General features: G+C 37.2%; 1 protein-coding gene across 5 annotated transcripts in view; it reads left to right on the forward strand.

Annotated features, from left to right (window-relative positions):
• LOC5570621 overlaps window positions 1-13,606 on the forward strand; it is a 43,608-nt gene that overhangs the window by 21,301 nt on the left and 8,701 nt on the right. For 3 of the 5 annotated variants that reach the window (XM_021857316.1, XM_021857317.1, XM_001659173.2), the window contains one exon: window positions 6,463-7,295. In XM_021857316.1, the coding sequence (XP_021713008.1) occupies window positions 6,463-7,295 (833 nt within the window). Of the gene's footprint in view, window positions 1-6,337; window positions 6,402-6,462; window positions 7,312-13,606 lie in introns of those variants that run through there. The other 2 variants (XM_021857319.1, XM_021857318.1) reach the window with 2 other exon arrangements.

Consider the following 13,606-nt stretch of genomic DNA (forward strand, 5'->3'; position numbering starts at 1 on the left):
GAGAAAGTTTTCGAAAATTGCAATGCGAAGTCTAGAAAATCGCTGCGCATGGTGTGATCGATCATTGTCATATTCTGTTCAAGTGATGACAAACTGATGTTGCGGAACGAAATTGTTTCAACAAGAAAAGGAGATGACAATGTCCCCTGCCCTTAGGTGATGGGATTGACGGTGATTTATCAAGTGATTGCATATTGTTGATATTGTGAAATATACTAATACTAATATATTGATCGCGAAAATAATCGTAATTATAACTTATAAAATGTAAGCTAGTCTAATAGTTTTAAATTAAATAATGACATGTGTTTCAATGCTTAAATATATTTTACACTTGATTTATCACACCTTCAGCATGAGTTTAGTTACTGTCGCATGATCTAACACCAGATAACTACGCGTAATGCTGGAGGGACCGGCAGGGCTCACTACCAGTCTCTACTAACACTCAAATCACTAACAAGACTGGGAAACCAACGATCACCTTCATCAGTAGCACTATTTCTAATAGTAGTATTGGTTCAATATACATAAATCGTTTTCAGTAGACCACGAGGCGCAAGAGTGGGTGCGGGTGGTCTCTGCGTCTCACAGGTCATTGAAAATAGACATTTATGTTAGGTTTACTAACAATGTAGTAATTATTACCTTAGTAATACCGTAAGGTGCCGTAATTCAGCGCATCGCCTAAATCCGCATATTTGGTCTAAAATTAATCGAAATTTAAGAAAGATTTTGAAATTTGTCCATACCGCTATTTCTATATGCTGGTAATGCATAATAATTCCAATTAAAATTGTCATTAACAATAATTTACGATTTTTGAGAAATATTCCAAAATGTTCTGAATTACGGCATTTTACGGTATTGCGTTATTTAGTAAGGTAGGTTGTAGCGGTGTTAGAGATAGTTTAGTAATGTTACTGATATATGTATAATAATTAGAAAACTAATGGCACTGCTGTTACTGAAATGTTTCATTTTGAAATATCTTTCATAATACAATATAATATTGTTGAACAAAATGCTGTAATTAATAACTTACTTAATCCTCTACGCATTTTTGCACTACTTTGCATTTATCACACCAACACTGGCGACAATAGCGTTCTTTGGGTAGTATTTCTGTTATGTAGTAGTAACCTCTATCGTTTTTATTCTAACGATCATAACATAATTATCGTGAGCGTAGTAGTGGAAATAACATAGAAGTATTGCTTTTGTATTTGTAATTAAGGTATCATGGTATTAGTTCCCTGTCCTTTGGTTCAGAAAGGGGTATGGGCGCGTTCTGCCAACTCGGTCGAGGCAGATTTCTTGTGTGAACAAGTTACAACATGGACGTTCTAAAATTCCAGAATGAAGTGTTGTGCATTTGAAGATGGGATGGATTCGCGTTCGTGCTTTACTGCTGCTTATCTATAAAGTTATATGCAATAACCGACCCTTAGCTTAACTATTTAAATTAACAGTTGCAAATATAATAATCGTTTTGAGTTTACTAACATGTCGTCGCGTTAATTTTATCATAATGATCTTTTATCTACATCCGTCGAACCATTCTGAATGGCCGTTGTGAGAATATCACCAAGAACTTGTCACATGCAATAAAGCTGGATTGTCATACATTGAAACATCAAGGTTCTCGCTCTTTTGGATTCATTTTTTGTTGTTTATCATTAGTTTCAGGGATTGTTATCGTGGGAATCCAAAGAGCGAATTTTGTATGATTTCAATGTACGCCAATACTGTCATAAAGCATGTAATAATCACTAACATTCCTTCTCTCTTTATCCTTGTTTTCATATCTAACCCGCTTCGAGGAATAATTCATCGAAGAGGAAAGGCATCTCTTATCATGGCAGCGTAATGGCCGAGAAAACGTCGGTTTGCGGTCGCATCTCTTCATCCTCGGTTCTGCCCCACGCTCGCCAAATCAATACGCACTTGGCCCACCAAGCTTGCTGCACTCCACGCCTTTGTTAAGTATAAAGTTTCTGTAATCATTGAATACTAATTGAAAGGTAAATCAAATGAACTTATTATTTAACTAATAAAAAATTTGTTCCACAGAGCGATTTACAAAACACCACACAAAATCCCTCCTTTCACATATCCTTAGGCAAAACACTTCACTATCGTTATATGTATGATTGATTCATGTTCTTTCGACCTTGCATCATTCATACGTGTAGGGGAAGTCTAGAGTAAAAGCAAAACTTAAAGAACCTTCTGGTCAAAGATGTTGCGTTGCCTACTTCCAAAAACTCCAAATCCCCCGGTGTATTATGGACGGTATGAGTTTTCAAACTTATGCTGGAGACTTGGCCCCTGACCCCCTTGTACATCAATAAAATAAACAAAATAAAATAAAACAAGAAAAGGAGATGACAATGTCTTTGCTGCACAATTGATTCACTGTTAATATCAAAAGCTTACCAAAAACGCAAAGCGAAAAACCTCTATTGACTGCTATTATCTCTACTGTAATCCGGGGTAACATTGATCATTTTTCTGAATGTTTCTTCAATATTTCGTTTGAAAATGCAAATGTTGCAGGTTTTATATTTTTAAAACAAGTACTGCCATCCATAGCTCGAGACTATATACTGTATTTTATTTATTGAAAGATTTAAGCATGTTAAAAAACATGTTTTAGGTGACTTTTTGATTTAGTTGATATGGGGTAACATTGATCATTTATATAAACAACGTTCAGTAATACTGAAAATGTCGTTACTTACTTAAATCATGGCCCCTGAAGCCGAATATGAAGGCCAAACGTTTACAAGTCATTTACTTTTTGAGTTATTTTAAAATCAAAAATACTTCGAACCACGGAATACGCCTAAAGGTAGGCAATAACCTAAGGGAATTTTACATTCCTAACAGTAATTGGGTAATGTTGCCTAATTGAGCATACTTATAAAAGTTTTGACAACGGAATCGTTTTCGGCGATGTCATTTTTAGTAAGAATCACATTTTGCTTGCTCATATCGTATGCAGAACTTATGTGGGACATGAATCTTCGGTAGTATCATCCTTAACAATTAAAATCATTATTTCGAAAAGTTGCCAGATTTACGCATAAGGTAAACGCAATTTTCACAAAATATTAACTTTTATTAGCTCATGAATATAAGAAAGAGAAACACCATTCATGGTATGGAAATGTTTCATCAATAAATGATAATACGAACTTTTGATGAGGTGAGTCATTCCGATCAATGTTACCCCACTGATCAATGATACCCCGGATTACGGTACCAGAAAAGTGAATAGTTGCTTGCATTTAGGCTATCTTCGTTCAGCACTGACTGCTTCTTCAACGAACACTGAAGAGCTATTTTTTTGTATATCAATGATAATTTAACCTTCTTTATGAAAAAGCTGTTATTTGAGATTAAAATTGTTTTTATTTTCGGCCAAATGACCTTTTTAGCCAGATGGCGTCCGACCAAATGATCCGGAACCATTGAATCAACATTTGTACAATCAGTTGTTGAAATTTTAAACTTACACTTTTAACAGAATGTAACGATCGGGAAAATTTCAGTAAATTCATACGTTTCAAATTTATTACCCATAAATTTAATTCGTACATTATACCCATATCATCGTTATGGTAAGACTTTGCAAATTTATTTGCTTATACCTGTTCGAAGATTATCTAATTCTATCTATGATCTACACTCAGGCAAATCGACTATCGATAAACATAGGAACCCCTTATGAAAATTCGCCACAAGAAATCGGGTTGAAATTTATAAATTTGCCTTATGAAACCAGCATTTGAAAACAAAAAACGTTTTCGCGGCAACCTGGAATCGAACCAAGAACCCTACGATCGATAGGCCCGAGTGTACACCACGCGCCTATAGACGCCTTGATGAGGAGTGATGCTAAAACGATGTATAAACCGTTCGTATTGCAATAATCGTGCCACCTTTCATAAGGCAAAATGTATGAAATTCGATAGTCCAGTTCGCTGCGTGTGTGCAAAGTACACGCAGCGAACTGGACTATCGAATTTCATACATTTTGCCTTATGAAAGGTGGCACGATTATTGCAATACGAACGGTTTATACATCGTTTTAGCATCACTCCTCATCAAGGCGTCGATAGGCGCGTGGTGTACACTCGGGCCTATCGATCGTAGGGTTCTTGGTTCGATTCCAGGTTGCCGCGAAAACGTTTTTTGTTTTCAAATGCTGGTTTCATAAGGCAAATTTATAAATTTCAACCCGATTTCTTGTGGCGAATTTTCATAAGGGGTTCCTATGTTTATCGATAGTCGATTTGCCTGAGTGTATTACGGCATGTACTTTAACCTCTCTTGTTATATTAGTAGAAGGTTGAAAGTATTTTCAATACACTTCACCCATATTTTCCGGAATCTATTTGATTTTTCCACAAACATTTTATTTTTTTCGGTGCGGTGTCTAAAACATCAAAAATGGGGGTGAGATTGGGTCAAGGAAGATCGACAGTGAATGAAATCAAAAGTATATTTTTTGTCGTTTTACGGTGCCGTGTGTACTTTTTCTTCAATGTGTTTATTCCTTTTAAATACAACCTCACTCAAACATCAAACAAGTCTACTTGATTATTCCGTGCATTGAATAACAATGCAACGCATTTTGACAACTTCCCAAACCAGCAACATCGTTAAATTTTATCATATGGATTTTTTTGTTGTTGAAATTCAATTATTTATTAGAGTTTCCATGTTATAGAACCAATGTTGGTACCTGCACTCTAATTATTTTTACATACAGAAAACGTACAAATTATAGTAAGTAATAAGCAGCTGTTAACCAAAATATGCTGCTCATCTGACAAAATGATTCATATTATTATAAAAAAGCATATTACGGTCAAAAATGGCATTGACTCATCTTGCCTGGGGTTACCCTGTGAGATAAATATGATGTAAGCGAAGTGATAAGTTCAATGGACCTAGAACTCCGTCAAGCATGCCAGCGGATGATATCATTATTTGCGGAAATATTTGATAAAAGTGATGCAGACTACAAGTGATACCTCTTTATTTCTCTCACACAGTATTCGACAAAACATTTGGAACTTTTTCCCTTTTCACACAAAATTATCAACTTCTCAGCTATTAGGGTGCCGGTACCAATGGTTGTAATGTACCAGTAGATTGGACTATGGAATTAAACGTACATTTTTCGATAAAAACGACATGTGCTTGGTGGATAGATCGCCTCTAGTTTACTCGATTTGCCAAATTTCAGCTTTTTATGTTATCGAAAAGTCATATAAATAATTAAGTTTACGCCAAAAATTTGCTCCTTTGCACCAGTAGTTGCCGTCGTGTTCCAGTAGTGGATCAACGCAGTTTTCAAAATGGATGTACAAAAATGAAGAAAAGTCCCAGAGATGATCTTTATGCTTCATTCGGAAGATAATAGTTGCTGTTCCGGGAGAAAAATGTTGAACCTATGTAAAATAATACCATTTTGTTTAAAATTCCTTGAATCATTCCCGAACTACTACTGGAGCACTAGCACAACTACTGGAACACGTGTATCAATAGTGGCTCAAGCGATTTTATGTTAAAAATTAGTTTTATCACTCTTTCTATATTTTTCCCATATAGTAGAGGTTGAAATCTTTCTGCTGACGCCAAAATGGCAAAAAAGTCAGAACTGAAAAAGCAGTGTTCTCCTTTTAAAACAACAAATTGATAAAAATAAAAACATACAGCCTTTTTATTTGGCAAATAAAAGAGCCTGATGTTTTTATTTTCTTTGATTTGTCTATTCAAAAAGAGTAAACTGCTTTTTCAGTTTTGACTTTTGCATCATTTTTATTTGGGCCTTACGGCTTTTCGTTATTTTGGTATGATTTTTTATAGCTAAGGTAGTCCACTAATGGCACCAGCACCCTAATATAACGATTTTAATAAAGTTTGCACTGCTTATCAGACATGAATTTACACAAAAACTGTCTTTAGCTAACTTGTTCATCTTATCTAAATCTACAGCTTTGCTGAAAATATCATAAAGCTATTCCTTCAACTTTTTGAGTTACATCAATAATTAAAATTAGTCTAAAAACTTACCTTTAGTCAAACCGTTATTGCTTTTGAACTCGCGATTGGAAAAATCGCTTAAAAATATATATATTGAAATTCAAGTTATCTGAAGAATTGCGGAAATTTCATGCAAATCGGCCCAAAGCCTCGTAAGTTGACCATTTTGTATCAAAAATCGAAAAAGTTGTAAACGTATCGTCCCATACTGTATACATCGCTCGGTAATCACATATATTACTATACCTTTGGCTTCTGGACAAGTCTGTAACAATGGTTCTATTTTTCCAACTGAATAAGACACATCATCACAAAAAAAATTAACATATACACCATCAAATGTACTGCAAAAATAAGTGAATGGCACATTATACCAACAACTACTTTTTCTATTCTTTGCAGAGTATTCAAGTCAGCTTCCAAGGGCATTGATTTCGGCGCAATGAGCGAGGACGTTGAATCCCGTGGTGCTACGGGTGGGGTTCCAACCGGAGGAGCAGCCGCACTTGGACACCACCACCATCATCATCAGCAGCAATACGAAGGCAGTATTGAAGATATTGACCGGCAGCTAGAAGCGCTTGACCAGGAAAGTGATTCGGATTCCGAGTCACTCGAAGAGCTGGACGCCTGCGAAAACATTGAGGTAGTGAACCGTGCCGGCGAGTCGGCTGACGATGACCAAGCCGGACCGGGACTGGACGTTACCGTCCGCTACACAATCTGTCTATTTTGCAAGAAGCCTTTTCAGCTGAAGAAGGAACTAAAGAAGCATTTATTTGAACACATGAAAAACCTTAAGCCAATGAAGGAGAAAAAGATTGTAGAGAAGAAATTCAAATGCCACAAATGCTTCAAGACCTATACCGAGAAGGCTCGGGCAGAGAAGCACATGACTAAATGCAAGAAAGTTTCCAAACTGCTACTGGATATGAGTAACACAACTCCCGATGGTAACCGGATATTAAGTGGTGGAAGCGACTTTGAAGGTGGTGGTGGTGGTGGCGATAAGAAGAAGAAATTCCGGGAACCTACCTCACCGAGATCGTTGGTTTTCGATCCGGAATCTGAACAGGATGAGCGATGGGAACATCGTGAGCGGAACACGGTGGTGCATTTCGACGAACGGAATATTGCCCGGGGAGGAAGCACAGATGAATCACCGACATCCCCACCGGCGGTCAGTGGCAGCGGTGGTGGAGGTGGCGGATCGTACTACCAGCAGTACCAGAGGTGTAAGTAACGTGGCGTGTAAGTAGTTTTGTGTTGTACGAAGTTTTTTTTTAATTGCGAAATGTTTCGTTTTTGTTAAAAGATACACTCTCGGTCAAATTATGGGGGATCTCTGTTATTCTGAACAGTCATCGATATGGCTATAATATCAATATAATAGCTATGGTAATTTCTTCTAAGATTCTATCCAGAGTCTTTAGTGGTTTCCTCTAGTTATTCTACTTTGAAGTCTTTCCAGGAAAACATTAGTTGTACTAGGGATTCCACCAGAAATTCTTCCTGGGATTCTACCAGGAATTTCATCAACAATTCGTCTAGAAATGTATTCACAGATTTACCCAGAAATTCATCCGGGGAAAATTCTTCATGCATACCTTCAGGTGTCTTTCTTCCAGAGATTCCTTCAAAGGTTCCTCTACTAATTATTCAGGATTTCCTCCACTGAATTCTTCAAAGATCAAAAAAAATCCTCAAGCGATTTCTTCAGTAATTTTTCAGAGTTTACTCCAAGGCTGGCTCCAAGAATTCTTTCAGATATTGATATAACAATTCTTCTCTAAAAGTTATATCCAAGGATTCTATCATTATTCGGAAATCACATAACGAATTATTTCATATACTTCTCAATAAATATAGCACCAAAAATTCCCATAAAGATTTTACCAGAACATTTTCAGGGCTTCTCCTAGGACTTATCCTTAAATTCCACCAGCAGTTGCTTCAGAAATTCCAAAAGGAATTTCTTCAGCGATTGTTTTGTTTCAGCAGGGATTTATGCAAAAACTTGCCAAGGGATTTATTCAGTGATTCATCCAATGCTTATTTCAAGAATTCTACCAAAATATCCTCCAAAGATTTATTTAGGAGTTCCTCCAGGGAAACTTCAAGAATTTCAATATAGATTCTATCAGTTTTTCTTCTGCGATTCCAACAGTATTTTCTCTAGAAATTCTTAAAGAGATTACTTAATGAATTTCTCCAGGAAATTCTCTGGTGATTCCTTCAAGGATTTCACAATACACCCGATTCTGTTTTTGCACAGATTTTTTTACACGGCCGTGCAAAAAAAGTTTCCATACATTTTTTTCCGCCGAAACCTTATTTTTGCATGTAACGTCGAGAACTGGTGTTACTTTTTTTGCACGGTTTTTGAAATTTTGAACAGAAAACGAAAAAAACGGTACGCATCCCCCGTGCAAAAACAGAATCGGGTGTAAATAGCACCATGATTTTTTCCAGAAATTTTCCAAAAAATCCTTCAAGGGATTCAACCTGAAGACATTCAGAGAAATGCTTTGTTTAATCCTCTGAGTAAATAACAGTGAAATCCCTGGAAGAATAATATTTTAAAATTTTGTAGCTGTCTTCCTAATGCAATACCTAGAGTTGAGAAAGGAAGAATTTCTAGTTCAATCCTTCGTCGAATTCCTGGTCGATTATCTCGCGGCAATATTGGTGGTTTTTCAGAAAAAAAAATCTTGTGAGCTTGTGGAATTTTTTTGGTTAATACCCTGGAGGAATTTCTGGTAAACCTAAAAATTCTAGGAAGGGAAATCCTAGTCAAACCATTGAAGTATTTTCTGGTAGAATTTCTGATGGAGCTGTGGTAGATTTTTCTGGTGGAAATTCTAGTGAAACTCTGGTGATATTCCCAGCGTTAACCCTCGAAAAACTGCTGACGAAATTCCTTTAAAAATGGTGAAATAATTAGAGAAAATACTGGTAAAGTGTATGAATAAACTACTGATGGAATTTTTATAGGATTCATTCATTAATTGATTTAGTTAACATCAAAACAGATAACACTGAATCAACAATTTCACGCCACAATACTCAATTCGTGGACGCATCTCTCCATCCTCGGTTCTGCCCCAAGATCGCCAAATCGATAGGATTATAAGAGATTATTTTGGTGGAACTCTTGAAGGATTTTTTCCAGAATGTTTTGGAAGAACCTCTGAAAGATTTTGGAATTCCCAGTAAAATCACCGGAACATATTGGTGAAGTTTCTGAAAGCATTTTTAGTGAATTCCCCATGAGAATTTCAGCTGAAATTCTTGCAGATTTTCCTGATGGAAATCATGGAAAATTACCTGGGCAAATTCTAGATGCAAACCATGGATGAACCTCTGGTGAAATCTTTAGAGAAACCCCTGGAGGATTTTTAGTTGAAATCCTTAGAGATAATTCTAGCGAAATTTTCGCTGGTCAAATTCTCAGGAGAATCCCTGAAGGAGTTCCTTTTTTGAATCCTAGGAGGAACTCCTTATAGATTCACTGGAATATATACTGGGGTATTTCCAAATTACTTATGAAATCTTTATAAGAAAATTTTGATTATATTGCTGGATAAAATCCTGAAAACTCTCAGGAATCTCTAGAGATGTTCCGCTAGAAATTTCTTGAGATATTCCGGAAGGAATTTCTAGGGTAATTCCGATGATAAAATCCTTATAAGAAATTTCTAGTAAAATCTCAGAAGGAATTCCTGGTAACCCTTGACGATCCTAGGAGATATTACTTACTTCAAGAATTTCTGGAGGCAACCCTTGATCAATTCCGGGAGAACCCATTTGAAGAATTCCTGGACGAATCCCTTGAAAAATTCTCTCAAAAAAGAAACCTTTGAAGAAAAATTTTGGTAGAATTCATTTATAAATTCCGGGAGGAATCCGTAGCAAATAGCCTGATGAAACCTAGAATAACCCTAGAGGAATTCCTGAAGGAACCTTTAGAAGAATTCCTGATAGAATTTCTAACAGAACTTCTGATGGAATCCCAGAAGCTGTTCATGATGGAGTCCCAGAAGGATTTTGTAATGAAATCTAAGAAGTATTTCAAAAGGAATCCATGGAAGAACTTCTGATGGACTCCCTGTGAAACTCCTAATAAAATCTATTGAAAGACTCCTGATGAAATCCAAAGAGAAACTTTTGATGGAATCCTCGGAAGAACTTCTGACGTAATCCCTGGTGTAATTTATGATGGAATCCCCAAAAAAAACTTTTGATAAAATTCCTGTAGGAATACCAGGTAGAATCTCTGAAGGTACTTCTGATGAAATCATTCTGATAAAATTCCTAAGACTCCTAATGTAATCCCTAGAGTATCTCCTGCAATAATCCACTTCTGATGTAATCCCTGGAGGAATTCCCACAAGCTCAAAAAAGAGTTCTGGAAAACGTGAACTGTCATAAATACACCATGAACTACCATCATGTTTACGCAAAAACATGATCTAGTTCACGGTGTATTTTTGCTTTTTGACGAGTTCACGTCTGCTGTTCTGTGCAGTAGAATCTCCGATGGAACTCCAGACGGGATCCTTATAGAAATTCCTAATTCAATCCCTGGAGGGATTGCTGATAATATGCCTGGCGGAACTTCTTATAAAATCCCAAGAAGAAATCCTGATGGAATTCCTTCCTCCCTGATATGATCTCTCTCTGATCCAGGTGCAACCTCCGAAGAAACTCCTGACGGAATGCCTAAAGAAACTTCTGAAAGAACCCCTGTAGGAATTCCAGGTGGAATGGAATGGAAGAAATTCCTACAGAAACTTTTGATAGAATCCCTGGAGGAACTCTAGGTGGAATTTCTAAAGGAACATCTTATAAAATCCTTGAAAGAACTCCTGATGAAATCCGTAAAAGAACGGTGTATTCCTCAGAAGAATTCATAATGTAATCCCTAGAAGAACTTACGATGTAATCCCTGGAGAAGTTCCAGGTGGAATCTCTGAAGAAACTTGGAACTGCTGATAAAACCCATAGATGAGTTCTTTATGATATGCATTGAAGAAATCCTGATAGAATTCATCGAGGGACTCCTGATATAATCTCTAGAGGAACTCATGATGGAATCTCTGGAGGAAGTTTAGGTGGAATCTCTGAAGGAATTATTTATGGAATCCCTGGAGGAACTCTTGATGAAATCCTCAGGAGAACTCTATGAAGTAATCCTGAAAAATCCCTATAGGAACTCCTAATGGAATCCCTGAAGGAATTCCTGAAGACATTCTTGAAAGATCTCCTGATGGAATAATTTGAGTAACTTCTGATGAATTCCCTAGAAGAGTTCCTGATGGAATTCCTATAGGAACTCCTGGAGAAATTCAGCGATACCTGATGTAAATCCTGATAGATTTCCTAGAGGAACTCCTTATGATATCCCTAGAAAAAATCCTGATGAAATTCCTCGAGGAACTCCCAAAATATTCTCTAGAGGAAATCCTGATGAATCTCTTGAGGAATTCCTGGTGCAATCTTAGAAGGAACTTTGGATGGAATCCCTGGAGGAACTCCTGATGAAATCCTCAAAAGGACTCTGATGGAAGCCCTTAAGATGCTTCTGATAGAATCCATATAGGAACTCCTGGATCCTGATGGGATGCTCGGAGAAATTCCTAAAGATATTATTGAAGGAACTGCAGATGAAATCATTGGAGAAACTTCTGATGAAATCCCTTGAAGAGCTCCTAATGGAACTCCTGATGCAATCTTTGGGGAGATTCCTGTTAAAATTCCTGATGGAACTACTGATAAAACTCATAGAGGAATTTCTTATGATATGCCTTGAAGAAATCCTGATAGAATTCCTCGAGGGACTCCTGACATATTCTCTAGAAGAACTCATGATGGAATCTCTGGGGGGAAGTCCAGGTGGAATCTCTGAAGGAACTTTTGATGGAATCCTGGGTGAATCCCCGGTGAATCTCAGTTCCTTCAGAGAATCCCTGGAGAAACTTCTCATATAATTGCTAGAGGAACTCCTAGAGGAGTTCCAGGTGGAATCTCTGAAGGAACTCTCGATGGAATCCCTGAAAGAACTCTTGATGAAATCCCCAGAAGAACTCATGATGGAATCCCTAGGGAAACTTTCAATGGAATCCCTAGAGGAACTTCCAATGAAAAACCCTGATATGTTCCTTCGTGGAACTCATGATTGAATCGTTAAAAGTACCCCTAATGTTATTCCTAATGAAAATTTTGATGGTGTTCCTGGTTAAATCTCTGATGTAATAACTTCTGATCAAAACCTCCTGATAGAATCCTTGGAAGAACATCAAAAGGATTCCCATTACTTCAAAGAATTCCTGATGGATTCCTTGTAGGAATTCTTGGCATAATCCCTGGAGGAATTCTGTGTTTAACTTTTGATGGAATCGCCGGTAGAACTGCTGGTGTATTTGCTAAAGAAATAGGTTAAGGCGAAGTAGGCCATCATTGAAATTTGTACGCGTCGTTGATGATAGTTGCTCATTCGTCTCACGATTTCTAATGAAAGAAAATTTTTGCACAGCCACAGCTGAAAAATTATCAGCATACTTTATGCATGTTAGCGCGTACAGTGATACATTTTCAAGGCAATATAAACTATCAAGACTGACTTTTATCACTTTGAATTGCAAGCTGAAAAGTCAGCATTGTTGCCAAAACGAATGAAGGGCTACTTAGCCTTAAAGGTTGTGGGTAAGCACCAGTGGAATATATAGAAACAACTCATGAGCGCACATCTTCATGTCGTCGAAGCTGTATTCACGCATTTTGACTTGCCACCCATCTGCATCGGCAGTTCATAGGACTTTTAAGCTTCAATTTGACATGCTAACGACGATGTTCGTGCAACATCCCTACAGACGGTACGATCAATTCGTCAAACATTTGGCTCCGCCCACCGGTGGTTTGAGCAAAATCAAACTCGACCGATTCGCCAACCGTCAAATCGATTTCACAAACTGTCAAATTGGTTCGTCAATCAGCATCACACACGGTCAAACATAGCACCAACATGAGCATCCCTGGCCACACTCAAAAAAATCCAAACGTCATTGCTACGTGAAAAATCACGTAGATCATTCCAAATTCATTTTACCTCCACTTCACCTGACTATGATAAAGATCACTAAACCATTCATAACCACCATTTGGTGACTCGGTAATTTTTACTGAGGTTACCTATCGCACTTACGTGAAATTCACGTAGGTGCCTAAGTTCATTTTGACAACTGCATATGGTACGTACATTCGGTGTTGAGCTCAAATCCTAAGATGGCGCCCGCTTGATTATAGAAGAACTTCAGAAGCCGCTGCTGTTTTAAATCCTGTGTAAGATTGATTTCAAGGTAAATGTGCTTTGAATACCTAAGAATCCCTGCATGACTTCATATTTTATACCTGATTTATAACCTCTATCAATTATAGCACGCGAAGGCTACATCAAGACAGACCAAACTCACAAAATTGTGGAAACAGGATTCAATATGCTCAGATTGACAATAAACATATCACAATCTTTTAAGTTTGTTTATAT

This window comes from Aedes aegypti, chromosome 1, assembly GCF_002204515.2.
Source record: "Aedes aegypti strain LVP_AGWG chromosome 1, AaegL5.0 Primary Assembly, whole genome shotgun sequence".
NCBI lineage: Eukaryota > Metazoa > Arthropoda > Insecta > Diptera > Culicidae > Aedes > Aedes aegypti.